Source organism: Chiloscyllium plagiosum, unplaced genomic scaffold, assembly GCF_037043375.1.
Source record: "Chiloscyllium plagiosum isolate Xiang-an unplaced genomic scaffold, Cpla_swu_hap1 HiC_scaffold_9, whole genome shotgun sequence".
Lineage (NCBI taxonomy): Eukaryota > Metazoa > Chordata > Chondrichthyes > Orectolobiformes > Hemiscylliidae > Chiloscyllium > Chiloscyllium plagiosum.
In genome coordinates this window covers 88,279,451-88,303,617 of record NW_028270147.1, presented here as the reverse complement: position 1 = coordinate 88,303,617, position 24,167 = coordinate 88,279,451, and the positions used below count along the sequence as shown (strand labels likewise).

The window sequence follows — 24,167 nt, the reverse complement described above, 5'->3', positions numbered from 1 at the left end:
GCAGACATGGTCACTGGTAACCACAATGGGGTCCACCAACTCCCACATCATGCAGAAACAACACATCACCTGACACTCCATCACATGAACATATAGAAAAGCTATCAATGCCACATTATCCATGATTGTCCAGCATTTGTGTGTGTGTGTGTCTCTGTAATGGTCTCCGTGGAGTGACATAGCCTCTCCAGGCCAGTCTCCCCAATACTTTCTGATAAGGCATTCTGATTCGGTGAAGACAATGGGAGACTTCTCTCAGATTCATTTTACGAGGAAGGCTGCACTTACTCCTGGCAAATCACGTTTAGATTGAATACAAATGATTGAAGATCTTGCCAATCATAAGTCCATCTGCCAAGTGCTTACCTTCCTGTTGCTAACGTTAGATAATTGCCCCAAATTGGTAGCACAAGGTGTTTCGTAGCACACCCGTGGACTTAGATTTTACTCGTCACCTCAGATTATCGTTCTAACGGACGATGTGGAGACAGCAATAACATATCTGTAAGCCTTGGTGAATGTCTCGTGTTTAATGAATACACATTCTCAAGTGAAACAACATTTTAAAGCTATCTTCACAGCAAGTCACTACCTGGAGGAATGAGTCTCCACGTTTGCAATTCTCGCTTTCTGGGGCTGGATAGTTTCAATTGGATTGCAGGATCAGCAATTATGAATGGCAGCTTCCATTGCCCATGTGGTGTTAAGAACGGCAAGTGGATGAACAAAGGCACATAATCAGCTTCTTGTCATCAAAATAAAATATAATACTCCCCCACATTCCCAACCCTGTCAGATGGCAGCAAGTGGTAAGGAGCCTTTCAATGTGTACTGGCAGCTGACTAATAGCACAGTTGACTGGAATTGTAGCCCATTTCTAAATTGAAATCTTTTGGTCGAGAACTTTGACACTTCAGAAACTGACAGCAATATTCACAACTTCTTCACATCAGGGGAGGCATCTTAAATCAGTCTGAGTGGGATTCGGGCTCCAGTCCATTTGGGAGCCAGGCTTTTCTATATGTTCATGTGATGGAGGGTCAGGTGATTTGTTGTTTCTGCATGATGTGGGAGCTGGTGGAGTTTGTTGTGATTCACAGTGACCATGGCTGTACTAAGTGTTGGTTGCAGGAAGAACTTTTGAGATGCCTCACCTGATGTGATGAAGTCTCTTTTTTAAATTCACCCACTTGTGGGAACGTGGGCATCGCTGTCTCGGCCAACATTTATTGCCCGTCCTCGAGAAGGTGCTGGTGAGTGTCCTTCTCGATATGCTGCAGTCCGTGGGTTGTTGGTAGACCCACAATACCATGAGGGAGAGAATTCCAGGATTATTAACCAGCAACAGTGAGGAACAAATCACCAAGCGACTCAGTGTGATTTGTAATATTTTGAACTGTGTCCACATTAAACTCTGAGTCATTTCTGACCCGTTAGCTCATTTAACAAATGTTTAAAAAAAAAGCATTTACCAGGTCCACAAAACCCCTGCCAAATAGCTGTATCAAGGAGCAACTCTGAAACAGTACCGTCTTGCAGTACAGCACTGAAACACTAACCTATGCAACAGTTCCCAGTCAAATATTAAAAATTGTCAACAGAGTGGACTTTATATATTAGTGCCTGCAGTTTTTTGAAGAGAGATTAATTTCTGCATAATACTTCACATTCATGCAGGGAATGTACTCTTCCTCAAATCTGAGAGAATGCTGAACGACCTGGCTTAGATTGCCCAAGCCTGATGTATCACTGACTTATCATTCAACTTGGATAATCAGCAGCATTCAGATTTCAAAGCAGTGCCATCTGTTTTGAGAACTGTTCTCACAACCAGTCCTGTTGGAACCATTGCCTATGCCACTGCTTCCTTTGATATGAAATGTGTAGTGGACTTTCAGTGAATTTTAAATGGTTGCTTTTATCCATATAATTGTTCCTGACAAGGTGTAACAATGGATTCTCTATCCACCTTGCTTCGTTACATACATCAATCACACTGACTACCGTGTAATTTAAAAATATTAAAGTGTATTAAATAACATCCAAATTTATCAAATGTAATCACATTAAATAGCTAAGATTGAACATGATATTAGAGTAAAATTGCCTCAGTGGCCTATTCAAAAATCATATTAATTTCATATGCAAATGACAGTAATTCCTTTTAAATTACTTAACTGAAAGCATAATAGCGTATTGACTCAATTCTGTCTTTAAAACATTAGTCAGATTATTTTCAAAATAAAGGTCTTTTTTCTATACATGCCAAAGTACCCTGTGCAGCACCTTGCATTCCGCACCGCAGTAACTAGCATTCTACACTGCAATGCCCCAAGCAGCAACTTGCATTCCACACTATAATACCCTGTACAGCACCTGCATTCTGCACCGCAATACCCCAAGCAGCTCATTGCATTCTGCACCGCAATACCCCGTGCAGCATGTTGCATTCTGCACCACAATAGCCTGTGCAGCACCTTGCATTCTGCACTGCAAACTCTGTGCATTCCATGCTGAAATATATTGTGCAGCACCTTGCATTCATTCTTGCTACAACCATCCTGGCCTGAAACTATATCACCATCCCTTTCCTGTTGTAGTTTCAAAATCCTGGCATTCCCTCCTGAAGGGCATGCTGGGGTGTACCTATATTCCAAGTGTGCTGCAGTCCAAATAGGCAGCTCATCACCACCTTCTCAAGGGCAAATAGAAGCAGGCACTAAATGCTGACCAGTGGCATCTATGTCACATGAAAAAAAATAAGTAGAAGCTTCCCTGATGTTTGACAGTACTTGTGCAGCAAGTGGTCGAGCTGTGCAGTTCAAGCCATAGTTTTAAATGCCAGCCTCTACTAAATTGGCTAATGTTAACCATGTGGAGAAAGTGAGGTCTGCAGATGCTGGAGATCAGAGATGGAAATGTGTTGCTGGAAAAGCGCAGCAGGTCAGGCAGCATCTAGGGAACAGGAGAATCGACGTTTCAGGCATTAGCCCTAATGCCCGAAACGTCGATTCTCCTGTTCCCTAGATGCTGCCTAATCTTAACCATGTGCCAGTGGACCACTGTTGCTTGGCTTAACACCTCCAATGTCAGGAAGGGGAAAATTGATCCCAACTCTTATTCCTGCCAAAAAAGTGTGGATTTGTTCATGTCGGTGAAAACCAGATTAACCCTGATTTAACATACTACCGTGGAACAGCCTATTAACACCAGCAGTCACATGAATAACGATACTAAACAGTTTAAAGAGGATATGTGACGTTCAGATAAAACGCAAGAGGCTTCGATGGAAAATTGGAATAGGTCAACTTCTCTTCATAAGACAAGCCCACCAGTCCAGGCAGCATCCTGCTAAACTTTCTTTGCCACCTCTCCAAAGCCTCCACATCTTTCCTATTATAGGGTGACCAGAACTGGACACAATATTCCAAGTGTGGTCTCACCTTGGTTTTGTAGAGCTGCAGCAAAACCTTGCGGCTCTTAAAGTCAATCCCCTGTTAATAAAAGCCAAAACACTAAATGCTTTCTTGACAACCCTATCTACCTGGGCGGCACTTTGAGGGATCGATGCACTTGAACAACAAGATCTCATTTTTCTTCCAAACTGCCAAGAATCTTGTCCTTAATCCTATATTCAGCATTCAAGTTCGCCCTTCCAAAATGCATCACTTTGCATTTATCCAGGTTGAACTCCATCTGCCATTTCTCAGCCCACCGCTGCATCTTGTCAATGTCACGCTGCAGCCTGCAACAGCCCTCGATACTATCAACGGCACCTCCAACCTTTGTGTCATCTGCAAATTTACTAATCCACCCCTCAACCTCCTCATCCAAGACATTTCTAAAAACTAAAAGAGCAGAGGATCAAGATCAGAGCACTGTGGGACACCACTCACCACTGACCTCCAGGTAGAATACTTTCCATCTAAAATCACTCTCAGCTTTCTGTCAGCCAACCAATTCTGAATCCAGAGAGCCAAATCTCTCTGTATCCCATACCTCCTGATTTTATGAATGAGCCGTGAATGAGGAAGAAGAAAGGTGACCTGATCGAGGTGTACAAGGTAATGAGAGGCAGAGATAAAGTTGATAGCCAGAGACTTTTCCCCAGGGCAGGATTGATGGCCATGAAGGGTCATAGTTTTAAGGTGTTAGGAGGAAGGTATAGAGGAGATGAAGGGTAGGTTATTTACGCAGAGAGATGTGAATGCATGGAATGCGTTGCCAGCGGTGGTGGCAGAAGCAGAGTCATTAGGGACAGTTAAGTGACTGCTGGACATACAATTGGACAGCAGTGAATGGAGGGATGCATAGGTTAGGTTATTTTATTTTAGATTAGGACTAATCCTCGGCACAACATTGTGGGCTGAAGGGCCTGTTCTGTGCTGTACTTTTCTATGTTCTATGTAAAGATGCTGTATGAAGTTAACCATTTTAAAATGAGCATGATTAAAGAGATGATTCAAATGGTGGATATAATTATGGAAATGCAAACCTGGCCCATTTGAAAATGTAACAATATTGCATACAATTGGAATACAAGTGATTCCTTTTGAACAAATAATCACTGATCTAAATAGTAACTGGAGTAACTACTCAAACTTATAATTTTCCAAAAACTATGAAATGAAGGATGCATATAAATGCATTTCAGTTTCTATATTCTATGTGTAACATGCTCAGAATAACAGACGAATAAAATTTGAATATAAAAAAGAATTCCTTAGCAGCACTGACATCTACTTGTCCAGTGTTTCAGGAAGGCATCTCACCAGCACCTTCTCAAGGGTAGTTAGGAATAGGCAATAAATGCTGTTCCAGTCAGGTATGTCGACATTTGTGTTATTTTTAAAAGTACAATCAATTTCCAAGAAGTTCAACTATTGCTTTTTTATAAAATGTTAGGTTAAGAGTTGATTGTAATGACATTTATTATAAGTGTGCTAATACATATCTTAATTCATAATATTCCACTGTGACCAATTAGCAAATCTAGGGTTAGGAATTAATTGGCCTGAAACTCTCCCCAGTTCACATTCATTGAGTTGCTAATTAGGATTCACAAAACGGAACTGAGAAATGTGGTATTCCTTTGCCAAACAATCACTTACCATAAATTCTTGCGTAAAAGTCATAATCTAAATATAAATCACTTGCTTGTTCTTGAGTACATTATGTAAATTGCACAGTGTATAACTTAACCCATAATCAATTGAAGAATTTCAAAGAGATTTTAAGGACTTTATAATGCGTCAAATTGCTAAGTCAGCGTGTTGCTCTGACAGCTTGGGAGTTCTTTTCATTTTTTAAAAGCCTTGAGCATTGTCTATGCTTACTGCCAATGTTAACATTCATTAAAATATGTTGGTTGGTTTGAAATGCAGCTCACAATAATTGTTAATGAACTCTAACGGAACTCTCAGTGATGGCTTTGGATGTAATTTATCTCACTACAGGAGAGGAGCTGTAGGATACCCAAAATTGTTTCACTCCAAAGGAATGCCAGAAAATGTGAACCATAAAAGCAAATCTCATTGCATAGTTTAACTATTTATTGAACAATAATGGGAAGTCCTTCAATTTAAAATACATACATAACAATATCCTGTATTAAGTCACACAGATTCCCCAAGTCAGACCTTTGGGGTTGTAAGAAGCTGGTTTTAGGTGATTAGGACCTCGATCCTAGGCATGTAGACTTAGGAGCGGAAGATACTGTACTACTGTCTTTCTTGCTACCACATTTGTAAGAACTTGCAAAGTCACCAGTTGTGGTATTCGTGCAGTGCTTTGAGGTGACTGTTGTAGATTGTCCTGGTTTCCAAACTTATAGTTAAGCCCACAGCAACTTCAGCATGCAGATGATTCTAATGTGTGCACTCACTCAGAAATGGAGGTCCAAGTCAATGCTGGCTCCTTCTCCTTGACATATCAGAAAATTGCCCTTTCACTAAACACCCAGAAAATTAGAGAGTCCTTTTCTAATCAGTTCCCAGGAGCACAACATCTACCTCTGATGAATAAGGTCAACAGTGAGAACATGGAAATTATGGACCATTTTCTTCATCTTGAATTCTCTCTCGATGAAGGCATATGCAAGTGACAAAATTCATCATCACCTTCAATGTACCAGCACAGACCATGACTGACTGAGAAAAAGTGCACACGAGGACGAAAACTTAAAATTGTCAAGACTAAGAAAAAGGAAATGTTTTACCAAGGGCAGCGGAGTGGCTGAACAGCCAACACGAAACTCATACTCAGAGAATCCTACTTTCTCTTTTCTTCATGAGTGTAGCCAGCTCTTCAGCAAGAACTCGTTAAACTAGAGTGATCTGGCATTAATGGGTCAAGAGACTGTACTACAAAAGCAGTTTGTAAACTGACAATCATCAAAATTGACTAGGTTTAGTATCCTTGTAAGTTGTTTTTTTTTAGATTAGATACAGTGTGGAAACAGGCCCTTTGGCCCAACAAGTCCACAACGACCCGCTTTCATTTCCCACAGTATCCACCTGCGGCATGTCAGAGTGTGAGAGCATTATTTGTGTAGAACAGACATAGATTTGTTTCACAGGTCAGTAGACTTAGGCTTTGTGTGTGGAATGCTTGAGATCATATCACAGAATACTCGTCACTAGCAGATAGAGAATGCATGGTTTTTCTTCCCCTCCCCAACAGTCTCAGCTGGATTTCAAACAAAATTCCAGGAATAGGAGCACAATATTGCTCACCAACCCCCTGATCTCCAGGTTTTGACTCCAAGATTGCAGAAACTTACCAGCAGAGTGCTGTGCTTAATTCAAGGTCACTTTATTACCTGTCTGAGTGAGAAGTAAACTTGGAAACCTTCTGTTGACACATTCTGCTGGTTCTCGATCAATATTTGGAATATAACAGACAATGACTAAAGTATGCTCCTGGTGACTAATAAAGAACAGCACTAATAATGATCCAAGTGGCAAATTTCAGCCCAGACTATCATCAGTCTAATCACTAGGTGGCAGCAGTGACAATAATAAAGCTGACATGGTTAAAACTGGGACAAATCTATCAAATCTCAATGCTCCTCGCCAGATGGCATCACTACTATAATTAAGATTTGGAGATGCCAGCGTTGGACTGAGGTGGACAAAGTTAAAAATCACACAACACCAGGTTATAGTCCAACGGGTTTATTTGGAAGCACTAGCTTTCGGAGCGCTGCTTCTTCATCAGGTGGTTGTATGCTCCACAACCACCTGACGAAGGAGCAGCGCTCCGAAAGCTAGTGCTTCCAAATAAACCCCTTTGGACTATAACCTGGTGTTGTGTGCTATAATTAAAGTCGCTCAAAATGTTTTTGGAGTTTATGGATATATTTGTAACAAGAAATTATTGCTTGATTTCACGGTAGTTAAATGTGTTATCAACTCAGGCTAGACAAGAAGTGTTGAAAAATATGAGAAGTTCATCAAATGATATGAGCATGGAAGTAAGGAGTGAAATGTTTCTCTTCCACATTGGCAAGTGAGTAGTCATCCACAGTAATCCTACATTCCTGCTCTTAGTCCACAATCTTGCAGGTTAGACCTTTTTCAGTGAGTATTAAGCATTTTTTTCTTCCAATGTTTTGAGACTTTCCAGGTTTCCTATCCTCCCACATGCCTTCTGGATGAATACATTTTCCACAAATTCCCCATGGGAGCACAAGACACATGCTCCCTCACCAAGGAGTCTTGAATGAACTGGAATAGGGCCACCCATCATTGCATCCAGATCCCTGAAAATGTTGTACATTTTTAACAAGCTAAGTCACTGAGTGTGTTTAATGTAGTGACTGACAGATTTCTCAAAAGATATGGAAAAGACAAGGAATTAGGTGATCAGCTGTAATCACACTGAAGTCAGCTTAATGAGCTGCATGGCTTGCTCCTGCTCTGATGTTGAAGTGTGGTCCAAGGTACCTCAGAATTAAAATGTTCTGGTCCATGTACAACCTCTAACACCTCGCTCACACCTTTCCACTCATGCAGTGAACCTAACTATATTTTATCCAGTTCAAGCAAAACTTGTCTGAACTCATATTTTATGGCATGGCCAATAAAGGTTTGCTTTCTGGGCCACTTTATCTGCAATTGTCCCGTTTGGCATTCACTCCAAGCTGCTCCTCTTCATTTTTCACTCAGGGCTCAGTTGACTCAATAGCTGGTTTGCAGTCCATAGTACTGTCAACACCACGGTTGGTTTCTGCACTGGCTGAGCATGAAGCACTTTCTTTCTCAACCTTTACCTTTTGACTAAGTTGTGGTGACCCCTCAGACTAAACCACCACCAGTCATTGCACTCTCATGAGAGAGTGGGCTTATGGTAACTTGCCCTTTATTTCTCTGTACTCGACAATTTATTGTGCATTTCCCTGCATTGTTAGTCTTACCAAATACATTACCTTGTACTTCCCCAGACTGAAATCAATTTGTACTGCCCCACCAACCTAACCAGTTCCGTTCATCAGGATCTGCCTGCTCCCAGTTTCACTTTAAAAGGTAAAATCACCATAGCCGACTAGACCACAGGGCTGCTCTCTCATTGGAGAAAGATGACTGTGTGGTGGTTTAACCTGAGGGTCACCATACATTTCCCATGGCTAACCCATCTAGCCTGCACATCCCTGGACACTATGATAATTTAGCATGGCCAGTCCACTTATCCTGCACATCTTTGGATTCTGGGAGCAAACCGGAGCACCTGGATGAAACCCACGCAGACATGGGGAGAATACGCAAACTCCACACAGATAGTTGCCCGGGGCTGGAATCCAACCTGGGTTCCTGGTGCTGAGGCAGCAGTGTTAACCACTGAGCCACTGTGCCACCCTAACCTTATCGTTCCTCTTCAGTTGAATAAATCAATGAATTTTGGATTGAACAACAGGGTAAGGTAATGCTTTCCATTGCAGGCACTTTGCATAGATCTCACCACTTACATGACAGAGGAACCTCGATTATCCAGCATTCGATTATCCGAATATTGGATTATCCGGCAAGATCACAAGGTCTCGATGCTCAGCTAAACTATGTTATCAGGCATTCGATTATCCAGAATTCAATTAACCGAACGAAATACTACCCCCGCTCGTATCCTTCGGGATAATCGAGATTCCTCTGTATTCATGTCCATGGCAAGTGACTATCCATACTGAGCAATTAACAATAATCATTTTTCCTCAGCACAGATGACAATTACAAAGGTGGCACATACAATGTATTAAGGCAAACCAGCTATCTCAGACAAGTCAATAAGCTCTTAGCACCTCATTAAAATGTCATTGCCTTAATTACCTTAATCCTCTCCACTTATCATTTTAAAAGTACGTCTGATTTCAGACAAATTTAAGTGTTTAACAGGACTCTTTCAGCTTGTGCAATGAGTGACTGATTGCCTAGGTACTGCAGTGCTACACTTCATATTGGGCACGCGTTGAAATTGTGGTTGAGTGACAGACTTGCATTTCTTCGCTGACGATCAGACTGCAAGATTTCATTACCTTTTTCTCAACCATCTGTCAGAGTACCCCTCTGTGGATGTTGATGGCTCATACAAGGCCAAAGGTTGAGCTAAAAACTGAAGTAGGCGGCCAATTCCAACTTAATTCAGCACTTTTGAGCTATACTGTCCACTAAATTCATACAAACTTGAATTAGCTTGCTATAAATAACAAGGGAGTAAAAGGTTATCAGGAAATAGAGTGGAGGCTAAATCAGATCAGTTATGATTTTATTGATTAGTGGACAGGTTTGAGGAGCCAGTTGGTTTACTTTTGCTCTGAATTTGTACGTTCATATATTTGCAAAAGCAGTGAAGATCGTATCAGCAAATGCTGTGCATTGAGTGAACAGACAAAGTCCTTACTGCTCTGCCTCAGCAAACCTCATACAATGTGTCGAAGGAGATTTTGTAAGAAACCTTCGGATTGCTCTTTTGAGTTTGTCTCAGCATCCATTCTTGTGCACGAGACCAAGAGACTAAAAGACAAAGGACCAGAAGCAGGGCATTCAGTCCATCGCTTCTGCTCCATCATTTAATGAGATCATTGTCAACTCAACTGTCAAAGAGTCATAGAATTTGTACGCATAGAAAGAGACCTTTCAGCCCATCATGCCCAGTTATTGAGAATTTTTCAGGTGATCTGAGAGGACATCTTCAAAACTGGAATATTGAAGAATTGCAATCTATAATGAAGGAGGCAAAGTTTTAATTTAGTATAGCGAGCCACCGTTTTCTCAACGTCTGGATAAGTTGCAAAGAAATCCATGGATCTCTCATGACTGCATGTACTATTTAATCAGCTCTATGAGGTGTTCAACCACTGTTTTTCTGGAAATCTATATTCATTTCATGTCAATTTTGGATCTTAGAATATAAACTATCTATATTGCAGATTATTTCATTTTTCTAACCTTGTACGCTAAAGTTTATTCTTGCTTGTTTAAGAAGTATGGAATTTTTTGTCGATCCTCTCAGTAATTAATAAGATTTCAAAACTCCTTTCCTTTTAACAGGAGCGGTTACTGGTTACTTAATCAGACCCTAAGATAATTTGATGGTCTTGTTAGGAACCATAACAACCAATAGTGTTGTCACTTACCTTCTCTGGATTAATGCCAGTGAACACTGATTCCAGCCTGGACTATGGCTGCAATGTGCTTCTTGCGCGTGGAGACACCTCCCACCACGTGCGTGGCAAGTACTCATGTGACTCGGCCAACATTTTCTATCTCATACACTGCAGGCAAAGATGCCCTGAGGCATGGTACATTGGTGAGACCGAGCAGAGGCTACAGCAACGGATGAATGGACACCACACAACAATCTACAGACAGAAATATTCCCTCCCAGTCAGAGAACGCTTCAGTGATCTGAAACATTTGACCTCGGACCATTGGGTGACCATCTTCCAAGGTGGGCAGCACAGTGGCACAGTGGTTAGCACTGCTGCCTCACAGCACCAGAGACCCAGGTTCAATTCCCGCCTCAGGCAACTGTCTGTGTGGAGTTTGCACACTCTCTCAGTGTCTGCGTGAGTATCTTCCGGGTGCTATGGTTTCCTCCCACAGTCCAAAAAGGTGCAGGTTAGGTGAATTGGCCATGCTAAAGTGCCCGTAGTGTTAGGTGAAGGGGTAAATGTAGGGAAATGGGTCTGGGTGGGTTGCTCTTCGTAGGGTTAGTGTGGAGTTGTTGGGCCGAAGGGCCTGTTTCCACACTGTAGGTAATCTAATCTAATCTAATAAAGGTGGACTTCAGGACAGGCAACAATGCAAAGTGACCAAACAAAAGCTGATAGCCAAGTTCAGTACCCATGGGGATGGTCTCAACTGGGACCTTAGGTTCATGTCACACTACAGATGACCCCACTGCACCACACACACACACACTCTCTCTCTCTCTCATAAGCTCACACAGACTCCCACACACTCATGAGCACACTTTCACAGATATATACCCCTTTACACTCACACACACCCTCCCACACACACATATACCCACCCACATAAGTTTGTGGGGTGAATTTGTACTTGCAGAATTACATTTTATTTTGCTTAAACCCATGTAAGATTCTGTAAATCCCTTTTTTAGATTAGGGTCAGTCTGAACATTGAGACACAGACAGCCTCACACAGGACCCCTCACACCTTCAATGCATTTTCTGGGCCAACATGGCACCTATTGTTAAAGTTCACTTGAGAATGTAACTTTAAGAAAGTTTTGAATTAACATAAGAAAGAACTGAAACCAACATGCCCATTCTAAAAGATGAGAGACTTAACAAACAATCCAGATCTTTTTCAATATTCAATTTCAGTTACATCACTCTGTAAACTTTTGCTATAAAAGCTGTGCCCTACAATCTTATACTCCAGAGCCAACTGATGAAGGGGCGGTGCTCTGAAAGCTAGTGCTTCCAAATAAACCTGTTGGACTATAACCTGGTGTTGTGTGATTTCTAACTTTGTACACCCCAGTCCAACACCAGCACCTCCCAAGCATCTTTGTCTATCAGTCAGTTTGACACTACAGTGTCAAATCACATCAGGTGATAAACTAAGCTGCCTCAGACTCACTACTATGACTCAGGTACTACCTGCACTGAGAGATCTGGCTAGGCTTCAGTCACTGAGCTGGGTCTGTCCTTCTTTCCTGAACACCAAGCTCAGGTCCTGTTTCTGTGAAGGTTGTTCCAAGGTTATGCTGCCAAAGTTTTCAAAACACTCATGTTTCTTCTTGAAATTTCCAGAAAGTTCAACTCCTGTCCAGGAACCTTGTAACGCTAAAATAATCCATTCAAGGACTGTACAGACAACTTACATCTGTTTCAATTTTCTCCTTTCTGCCTTGGTGGCCGTGAAGGCCACCAGGTTCCTGCTTAAATGAGCAGTGCCTTGCACAAGAGACCATTGTTCCTGTAAGATTGGCTACTTTCTCCCATCATCATTGTAGACAGCTGGCTATTAATTCCTTCACTGTGTCAGATTGGTCAAGGTACACCAATAGAGTTGCAATAGACATCATTGGTGTGCTCTGCCTTGTGAAGGCAAATGCTAGTCTTAAATTCATGCTCCATGACGAACAGAATTTTAAAGTTGGATTGCGTGGAGCTAGAATGCATTTATGGACCCTAAAAAGGGACGGTAATACTAAACTTCTGTCTATGTTTCAAATTTTGCTGGTAGACAGTGTGGGATGTGATCGATTCTCATGGTGATCATGGGGAGGGGGTGGGGCAAAGCAAATATATCTAGTCTATTGTAGGGTCTTGAATTGTAACTTGAGAATCTCAAATCGATGGAGAAAGTGTACTCACTCGTGACAAGTCTATGAAATCTGTTCAATCTCCCGCAATCTCCCCTGTCATTGAACTATCTTGGGGAGGATCTCACCTAAATGGCATGATCTTTGCCCTTTGACATGGGTGGAATGGAATCATTCCTACTGTTCTGGGGTCTCATCACAAGTGGGCACTGGAGGCAGTGAGTGTCAGGGGCTGCTGTTCAAAAGGCTTGCTCCGGTCCAATATGACTACATTTCAGTTATTTCCGAAAATATATGGTCCTCTAACGCTGACCCCTTAACCCTACACACTCTCCAACAAAGCCAGCTCATGCTACTCATGCTCCCTGAGCACCCCAATGGTCCTTCATATCCTCCATGCTAAGCTTTGCCCTGTCAATACCCATAGACAATACCAAATCAATGTAAACCTTTGCCGGCTCTCATGGCACCATGGTAGCACCATGCTAATGGAATAGCAATTCATTCTAATCCTTTGCTAACGAACAGAATTGTGAACAAAAACCCAGAAAGACAATTTAGATTTTAACAGCATATTTGAACTGGCAACCTCACTGCAAACTTAAACTGAGATAAAGATGGGTGTGGAAAACAGCCAAGCAGTAAACTGGAGTATGGAGTAATGGAAATAAACTGCTAATAGAACAGTTGGAAACCGATTTATTCCACTCTCACAAGCAGCATATCTTTTTATTGTCATTTCTTAAAGCAATAGTGATTTAATTTGAGTTTTATTGTATCTCTCAATTCTGAACTTTGAGACCAAAGTCATCAAATAGTGCAAATTTGATATTTATTTTGACCCATCGTTGTGAACAAGAGGACAAGGCAAAGCTCAAACAGAGTGTGGTGACTCACCAGTAATTCCTCTTGCAGGGAAATACAATCATCCATTTAGGAAGGAAGAGCTTTCAGAAAAGGCTTTCGATTGGATAAGCTCTTGATAAACCAAGTGAAATGACAAATGCAAATACATGGCTGTGTGTTACAAATCATTCAGGAAGTCCAAGTTGCTGTGACAGTCTGTACGCTCGATGAGGAGGTGCCAGTGTTGGACTGGGGTGGACAAAGTTAAAAATTACACAACACCAGGTTACAGTCAAACTGGTTTGTTTGGAAGCGCTAACTTTCGAAGCCCTGCTCTTTCATCAGGTAGCTGTCTCTTGTAAGTGTGTACTCTTGTAAGTATGCTGTAATCTGTCTTTATGGATAGTGATGGCAGAGGCTCCAACTTGCTTACAATCACACATCTAACAAGAAATTACTCCCATTTTTACTGCCTGGCACTAGTACATGGTGGAGAAAGTGAGGACTGCAGATGCTGGAGATCAGAGCTGAAAACGTGTTGCTGGAAAAGCGCAGCAGGTCAGGCAGCATCCAAGGAGCAGGAGAATCGACGTTTCGGGCATAAGCCCTTCTTCAGGAAGGGCTAGTACATGGTGTAAGGATCTGCAGGTTGAAAATCAGCCTATTTGCCACCAATTATTTGGGCCATCAATTCTCGGGGAACCCGAACTGAGAGCTTCTGTTTCAGAAGTTGAGTTGCCACCCAGTGTATCACAAGAACTCCCAAACGGCCAGACAGGAACCAAAACAGAGTCAGAAAAAGGGATGTAAACTACCTTGGATGGTGATTAATGATTTGATGAGACAAGGGGCCTGGCCAATGTCGAACTAACAAATGCAGCACCTTTGCAGGAGACTTCAGCAAGAGGAGCAGAGTCCATCCAATGATAAGGAGCTCAAGAAGCTTAAACAAGAACCTGAACAATGTTTCAGGTCCAGTGAGTCTTCTGCAGGACTTCAGTTCTGAAGGGTCACCTGACCTGCAACATTAATTCTGTTTTCTTTCTACAGTTGCTGCCTGACTTGCTAAGTTTTCTTTCCTTCAGCAATTTCAGTTTCTGTTTCTAATTTCCAGCATTTGCACGCCTTTGTTTTTTTATTAAATGAAAAATGTTGTCCCTGACCCCACCTTGTGCTTTATTTTTCCATGCTAAAACAATGTTCTGATGTATAACTTTAGTGTGTAAATAAGGTTACTGGGGCAAGCATTCAATAAAATTATTAAGAAAATAATAAATAGGAGTGTGTAGAGAGTGAAGGATGCAATTCATATTTGAAAAGATGTTGGCAGGGAGAGAGGACAGAATCTTAGGCAACCCAAGTTATTAGAAAAAGGATCAAATTGAACTCAACATTGTACAGCTAAAGTAATTTGAAAGGAAATTACATAGTCATGGCCGTAGATTTGATGGGAGATACAATGATGGTAACGTGTGTCGAAGTGTATGTTGTAAAACTTATCATACACCTTAGGCTAAAAGGAATGATCCACATAAGCATTAAATGGCAGAGCTTTTGTTACAAAAGGATAATCAAATCAAAGCTATGTCATAAACAAAACTGATGATCACAGATTAGACCATTTGGGAGTAAAGCATTTATAATTTGAACGTGATAACAGAGGTGTTAAAAGAGTTTGATACTAACAAACACAGATTAGTTTATTGTCATCTGATAACAAAGACAGACTATAATTTCATAGATAGAGGGACCATTTTGAAGAGAAATAGATTGACTCGTTGCTAAACCAACAGATTTAGTTATTTTATTGCACAACAGGGCTCATCGATTATTTTGTGACAGCAATGTGGACACATTTCTTTGCAACTGGCATTGCTTGTAAGTACAAGAAAAGTTTATTCAAGGCTTATTTGTTATTAGAATGTCGTCCTGGAGATGGGCTGGTCACAAGTGCGGTCATCAATCAGTGTTTGTCTTCATTACTCTCCTGAAACTGACAGTATCTTTTGGGGTCTGAAGATGTGCAACTGAACGCATTAATTCAAAAGTTGTCAGCAGTGATTCTCTGCATTTCAGAGATGCACAGTCGAGGCATCACCAGAGTGCATAGTAGGAATTACTGAACTGAGGAGAACTTTCACTGTTATGATTTGAGCTAAGTTTTCCAAGAAACTAGGTAGTCCCATCACCATGACCAAAACCATATGAAGCCCACATGAACAAACAGCAGGATTTCCCCGGTGGCAATTACTGGGTCTGCCACCCTCCCTGTCTGTCAGAGCTGCGAGCTCAATAATAAAAAGAAACATTATATAGAATGTAGGTTGGCTCGCTGAGATGGAAGGTTCATTTTCAGATGTTTTGTCACCATACTAGGTAACATCTTCAGTGAGCCTCCGATGAAGCATTGCTGGGGATTCCTGCTTTCTATTTATATGCTTGGGTTCTTTGGGTTGGTGACACCATTTCCTGTGAAGCAGGAAAGCAGGAATCATCAGCAATGCTTCATCTGGAGGCTCACTGAGGATGTTACCTGTATGGTGATGAAACGTCTGAAAATGAACCTTCCAGCTCAGCGAGCAAACTTACATCCAGAACCTCAACCTGAGCGACAAATTTTCTCAAAACTCGCAAACATTATATTTGCTGAATGTGAAATGTCTCTGTTACACAAAACTGCACAAATTTCTTTTCAAAAGATGAACACATTTTAGCTTCAATCACAATCAAATATACATTGATCCATTTCACCACCTTTCAAAGTGAAATAATTCTGTGTTTTACACTTCCTGGTTGACAATCTGGTAATATGATTGGTTGTTGCACTGCTTGATGACATCACTAGTGCCAGATGCCCGGGGATTCCCTTGACTCGGTGCCAAATCTAAACTACGGTCAGCAAAGGGGAAATCTGTGCCCCAAAAATCATTAGGCCTTTGAAGGCTAAATTTGGGTGGCACAGTGGCACAGTGGCTAGCACTGCTGCCTCACAGCACCAGAGACCCGGGTTCAATTCCCACCTCAGGCGACTGACTGTGTGGAGTTTGCACGTTCTCCCAGTGTCTGCATGGGTTTCCTCCGGGTGCTCCGGTTTCCTCCCACATTCCAAAAATGTACAAGTTAGGTGAATTGCCCATGCTAAGTTGCCCGTAGTGTTAGGTGAAGGGGTAAATGTAGGGGTATGGGTCTGGGTGGGATGCGCTTCAGCGGGTCAGTGTGGATTTGTTGGGCCGAAGGGCCTGTTTCCACACTGTAAGTAATCTAATCTTTGACAAAGTTCATGATGAGCAATTCCTGGCTGCTGACTGTGAAATTAAACCCAACAAGGTGTGTACTTAGCAGTGATATGAACATCTTTCACTGACAGAGAAAATGAGCTCACACAGGGAATGATTTAAAATCTTGCCTATTCAGAATCTTCTGAAACATAGGTAGGCTCATTTGACAAAGGGAAGCATGAGGTATCATTGGTTTGTTTAATTGTTACATGCTAGATATTTGCATTTGCAAGAGAGCGGTTAACAAACACGTTAGGTATTAATACATAAAGAATGCGTTTACCTGAAAATTCTGTCTGATGGCTGTTCTCCCATCACCAGATCAAAACCACGCTGAAACATTGTGTATGGCCAGGGACTATGTAAGAATAAAAATTAAAAGCCAGTTATTCCTCAATTTATTTCAAATGAAAAAAAAAACACTTTGCTATAATGAACTTTATTTAAATAACAGAAAGCACGACAGCAAAAACAAATTCTCAAATCCCCAGGATACCAAAGCACAGCGTTGTTATCACTCTATTTACATTGGGTATCTGGAGTGTGTGTGTGTGTGTGGGGGGTAGGCGCGCAAATTCTTCAATATAGATTATAGTCATTTGATGTCATTTTTAAGATAATCGCATTTAAATAAACTGATGTATTTGCAGTAGCTTCATTGATTTATCTTAGAGAACAGCAATAAAACACCATGTTGTAGTTAGTGATATCCATATACAGTATATCGAATGCAATGATCCAAACAACATACATGCAAATTCCACTTAATACTCTTTTTCCTTACCAACCTTTTTGCAGTGTCCATTTCCTGTATTTTAACCCTGCTAGATTGGAGGTTAAAAAAAAGCAGTGTTCACAGTTTACAACTAATTAATTCACTATTAATTCCCAATCAGCATTGGCATCACAAATGTCATTGACTAATGAAGATGGATTCGAGTAAAAACAAGCTCAGACAGAAAAGTAGCTCAGTCACTGCAAAACTATGGATATGATTTTGAGGGTTCTTTTGTAGATGATAAAAAAAACTCATAGCAAAGCTATGTGAAGAACAGACTTTGAATATCTAGTTTCGATTTTACAGAGTTTTGGTAAATCCATTCAAAACTGGAGAAGTGGTAATCTCGAGATTGTCCAAGGATGATGTCAACATTCATGTTTTGTATGAGCCAATATCTGCTTGCCTCATTATGCTCCAGTGCATTCTTCCAGGACTTAGAGTCAAGGAGGTCTACAGTACAGAGAAAGCCCTTTGGTCCATTAGACCTGCACCAGTAATTGATTTCCTAATCGGATTTGATAATCCATTATTGTACTGTACATTTGGATCTTTGGACCATGAAAGGTCTGATCTTTCTGATGAAATATTAACCCACTCCATCAGCTTATCCTAGTGGTTCAGATGGACTTCAAAAATTTTGTGACACAATAGCAAGAGACTCATGGTGAACATTCTTCATTGAACCATGTCTAAAGCTGACTTGCAATGTCATCAACAAGCAAATGGAGATTGAGACAGTAAGGGAACTCAACAGGAAGCAAACAAAGATCACTCAGCATATTGCTTCTAAGTCTTGTCATGCATACAGTACAACAGCTATGACAATTCTTGTATGTCATGGGCGGCACGGTGGCACAGTGGTTAGCACTGCTGCCTCGCAGCGCCAGAGACCCGGGTTCATTTCCCGCCTCAGGCGACTGACTGTCTGGAGTTTGCACATTCTCCCCGTGTCTGCGTGGGTTTCCTCCGGGTGCTCCGGTTTCCTCCCACACTCCAAAGATGTGCAAGTCAGGTGAATTGGCCATGCTAAATTGCCCGTAGTGTTAGGTAAAGGGGTAAATGTCGGGGTATGGGTGGGTTACGCTTCGGCGGGTCGGTGTGGACTTGTTGGGCCGAAGGGCCTGTTTCCACACTGTAAGTAATCTAATCTAATCTAAACGTAATTAATGACGTGAATTATCTCAAAGTAATTCTGACAGTTGTTACAAAGGCATTGTACAAATGCAAAGTACTGTTGCTGCTGGAGATCTGAAATTAAAATATAAAGTGTTCACTTGGGATTAAATGACTTCCGTTACAAAATAAACCAAAAAGATTATTTAGAAAAAAACAAGGAACATGCGAAGTTAGGCAACAGATATTAAAACAAACAGTAAATACAGTATAGACATACCTAATCTAAGACAAACTGGAAAATAAAACCATACAAAGCTCTTCCACAGCCACTTTGAATCCATTGTCTCTGTGTGAACTGTTACCCAACCAGGAGTCCTTCCATATCAAACTGATCTGGTCAGAATACTTATTTTAAATTCTGCATCTTCAAGTGAGAGGAGAAATGGTTTAGAGCTGATGAATTCTTGACATTTAGGGTTTACACATATGAGTATGTAAACACAAAGGTATTGCATGATTTTAAATGCCCTCTTTGGCACCAAAGAGCACTAACTCCGGAAAACTATAATCCAACAAATGTATCGAGTGCATTTCACCAATAATACTTAAGATCTGGCTTGAAATTACATATAAAAAGGCAGCTCCAAGAGCATCTATCCAATAGCTTCTGATGCCAAGTACCTGGTTCAAGGTGCAAATAGAGTATTGTTACTCACCAATTCAATGCATTTTGACAATTTTGCAGCCGTTTGAATGCTATAGATAACAATCAGCACACAGCTTACACTAGTGGGGGCCAGTCAACCCAGTGCACCCCAGGGCCCTGGACATATAGCGGTGGAACCAGCCTTCATGTGTAAAACCAGAGGATGATGACCTGCAAGCAATTTGACCACAGTGTCCAACAGCAAAACATGGTTATGTTTCTATGACATAGACAGACACATTACCTGGAAGGTTAACCGGGTGAGGTTCAGGAGCAAGCTTCTTGGTAAATTAAGCTGTAAAACTTTAGCCTGCAGTGGTAAGGCTGGGGAGAAAGCGTTGCTCAAAGTAAATTATGCAGCAACTAATTGGTCACCTGCCATTCAACAGCAGGACATTTTCATGGGAAGTAAACATTATCATCAAGGCCAGTATGGCCAGTATTGTTCTTGGAAAGGTGGTGGTGAGCTGGCTTCTTGAACATCTGCAAATGGGAGTTTAAGGCATTTGGCATCATGACAGTACAAGAAAAACAGTACACTTGCAAGTCAGGGTGGTGTGTGATTTGAAGGGGACCTCACAGACAGTGGTGTTCTCATCTACCTGTTGCCCTCAGTGTTAGAATTCAAAGGTTTGATGAGTTGCTGTAGCGCATCTTGCTGCTAGTCCTCACTGCTGCCACTGTGTTGGAGGAGAAATATTTAAGTTGATGGATGGGGCACCGATTAAATAGGTTGCACATTCAGCTAAAGGTTTGTGACCAAGATAAATCAAAGTGTGGATTTAATAATAGTTGATTGATCCTTATCATTGTCTGTTTAATATTAATACAGTTAAAGACGATATCAAGGTAAAGTCGCCACAGTCCCAAAAGACCATAGAGCTGCTCTGTTTTCAGTCCACAGGTGATAGGCTAACTTTAGGGTCACCACCCCTGAGGTGAGGGGAGAGATTGAGAAGATGGGACTTTCATGGTGATCTCAGCTGGTGTGGGAATTGAGTGAGCGATCTATGAAATAACAATCAACATAAATAAAATGTTGATTCATTTATTCATTTAACTCAAGAAGCACTCTAATTGTCTCAATTATAATTCAACCCAAACCATTCATGCAAACAAAATCTCTGCGCATGCAGTAGACATGCGTCTTCCTGTCCTTCAGGAAATTCTTTTGATAGTTTGCTTTTTGGGGACTTCCACTGCATGACAGATCCGTCATATTTGGAAAAGCTAGAATGGGAGGGGATGCGTGGGAGAGCAGTTCCTGGAGCATCCCAGCCAAGGCTTTAACTTGAGTATTCAATTTCTTTCAACTTTTTCTTTAAAACAAGCTCTTTGGAGATTTTTCAACCTGAACCTTTTAACAATTCTATTTAAAACCTTTGAGCATTCATATTTGAGGGTCTTTCAAGCAGGGATTGTCCTGGTCATGAGCAATGTTCTGGTATTGGGTTCATTAGTATTCTGTCAGATGCACAATGCAGTCTTAAGAAGTAACAAAAAGAAAGATAAAGACAATTAAGCCGCAACCACTACCCCCACCACCCCCCCCCCCCCAACTTATCAGAATGCTTGTCTGTAGAACAGTTAAGAGTCTCAACCAACTGAATGGGATGAGAACGTCAAGAATCCCTGTACATTTCCTCAAACCCACAATCTCTCAAGTATTTCAGTTAGTTTTCAGATTTAGTGTTTTCCTGTGCAAAATGATGTGACACAGCTTTCTGCTTTTTCTTCACAGCAGAATATTCTCTCCAGCTGCAGTGAAAGCGAATAAAGAATTGGCTATGCGAATGGAAAATTTGCCAGTACCTGCAGTGGTAAAGTGGTGTCCACCTGCAAGGGGCACTCAACAGCAAGAAATGGTACAATAAACCAAGAAATTAAGTACAAAATAATATAGTATATTAAGCATATTATTCTGGTCTGATTGGTTTAACTAGGAATGGAAACTTCTCGGAATTCTCTGTTTAAAGGTGTGGAAAATTGTCTTCCCCAGCTGACTGTACAGTTTATCACATTGAGTAACCACAAGGGATAAATTCTGAGAGATCTTTAATTATGCTTTTACCATCAAGCCATTTGCAGGTAACATTAATAAATTACAAAGGAAGGATGGTCCATATCAAATATATTGCAGAGACTCCATTCTAAGGATTGTTTAAATGAGCAATGAGATGCTGATTGGGTACTTTATAAAATAAAAAAAAAGGTCCAACAGAGAGACTGAGAGGTAGTGACAATTGAAGTCTGGGGACATTATTTAAAATGAATAGCTTAAACTAACTAAATTCTTAAAGAGGGAGCAGATTTTGTTTCAGATCAGTTATCTGGAACAGAGGCCTTTTGCTTACAGCTCCTGTACCACGTTGGAACTTCAACACCTTCTTGGGGGAAACTATCCATTTAGATAGTGTCTCCAGTTATTTGATCACATGGTCATGGTTTCCCAATTGGTGAAACAGCGAAGAGTAAGTGAGGCTGAGTGTCTCCTGGATCGTATATTACGACAGCTGGCCACTGTGCAGGAGAAGGGAGGTATGGAGAGTAGATGGGTCATCATTCAGAAACGGCAGGAAGTACAGGAAACTTTGGGGTAGGTGCTAATCTCATCAGAATTATCAAGTCTTCAAGGTATACAGTAAAGACCTTTGGAACAATGGGCAGGGGACTGCACAGCACAGAACAGCACAGCACAGCACAGCACTGTAGCTATTCTCAGAGATGCCCTAGTTACATAAATTGGCAAGTCTTTCAGTGGTTATCATCTTGTTTCACACACACAGGATGAAGGGCACCACAGAGAGCATGCACAATATTCTGCATCTGGAAATGAGTGAGTCAGAAGTTATCATACAAGTCACTGTCAACAACTTAGAGAGGACAAGTCTTACTGTCAGGCTCCAAGGATATCGAGAGAAAGGTTAAAAAAAAATCACACCATGAAGTAATAATTTCTGGGTCACCCCAGCACCATTAGCTATCAAGCTTAGAAAAGATGCATCTGCTGTGGTTGAATTTGGAACATCTCAGCGTCTCAAGATTCTGGGTTCACAACACACTCCAGGGTTTGAGTACTGGAATCAAAGCTGATACTCCTGTGCAGTTATGAAGCAGGTGCTTACAAAAAAAAATCTTACTCTCTGGTCATTAACACATTGCTATTTGTGGAAGTGTGTTGGGTGCATACTGGCTATTGTATTTCCAATTTCCAACAGTGACAACACTTCAAAATGTATCTCACACTTTCATAAATATTTTCATTAACACAAGTGACAATAAATCACTATTCATTGTAAAGTGTAAAGGGAAGTGTAAATACAAATCTTTATCTTTATGGGAAGGTCAACGCCTGGCTTGAGATAAGGTGCAAAAGGCAGTACTTCAGATTGTTGGGATGTTGAGACTAATTTTTATGATTTTTAGTCAACATTTATGATTCATAGACACAAAGGAAAGGTAGGGAGAGGTGGTGGCAGTACAAATTAAGGAGGACATTGTATCTATGTAATAGCGGATGTACTTCAATTCAGTTGAGCAATAAAAAAGGGAACAATTATTGGACTAAGAGTACTTGAGTGACCTCCAAATATTGAGAGAGAGTCAAGAGGAGCAAATCTGCAGGAAAGTTGCAGAGATGTGCAAGAACTATACAGTGATGATGTTGGGGAACTTCAATTTACCAAAAAATGAATAGGATAATGTTCAGGAGGTAAGGGGTGGGGGGAGAAAGAGAAGAAGTAATTTCTGGAATAGATGAGTAGAAATTTCTTTACCAGTAATTTCTCAGTCCAACTAAGAGAGAGAAATTGCTGGATCCAGTGAAAAATTGCCAAGTGGAGCTAGCGTTTCTGGGACAGTGATTATCATCTCGGTAGATTCCAAACATCCACAGGGAAAAGCAATCGGAAGAGGGCTAAGTCATCGGGATGAATGATCATGTCACCAGGATGAAATGGAAGCAAAGGCTGATCGCAAAAACCTGAGGATGATCTAGAAGAAAGAGGCACTTGAGGTACTGACTAGGCATATCCCAATAGTAGGGAAAGGGAGGGAACTGAACCAGAGCTTTCTGAATAAAGAGAGAGAATATTATAAAACAAAAAAAAGTTACATGATGTCAGGTGAATTCAAATGAGAACCAGACCTAATACAAACAAGTTGTAACATGAAACAACAAGCAGAACTCACAGAGCACCTGTTCTGATTTCTGTCTAGTTTTCCCAATCGCTAGTTAGTATAGGACATTTGGTAAGATTGCAACCCAAAAGATGTTTAACAATAGGTAAAGACGGTCAATTGAGAACACACTGTTCCCTGGAATCCTTAGCAAAGAGGGCAACCATAGTAATATAATCTCAATGTCAACTGATTGTATCACACATCCTGGCACAGATCCCATTATTCAGTTGCTTATAAGACTCTGCCCATGGAGTTTGTTTGTAGAATTTTAGATAATGATTATCCGTCTGTCAAAAACAAGCATTTTTGCCACAAAGGAATTCATTAAGGAGTGAAAAATACAAATATAATGCAAAGTGTTATGATGTTGAAGGCGTGTACTGTATCTTTAGGAGAGTGTTCTGCACTGACAGCTTACAAGAACAGTCTCAGAATGTACCGAAAAATTGAAAATATATAACATTTGCCT

At 41.0% G+C, this 24,167-nt stretch overlaps 1 protein-coding gene across 1 annotated transcript in view; it reads right to left on the bottom strand.

The window, feature by feature from the left end:
* The window catches only part of astn1 (astrotactin 1), a 2,207,527-nt gene that overhangs the window by 1,078,648 nt on the left and 1,104,712 nt on the right, over window positions 1–24,167 (bottom strand). Inside the window, exon 9 of the mRNA XM_043700015.2 lies at window positions 17,197–17,271. Coding sequence (XP_043555950.2) covers window positions 17,197–17,271 — 75 coding nt within the window. The remainder of the gene's footprint in view (window positions 1–17,196; window positions 17,272–24,167) is intronic.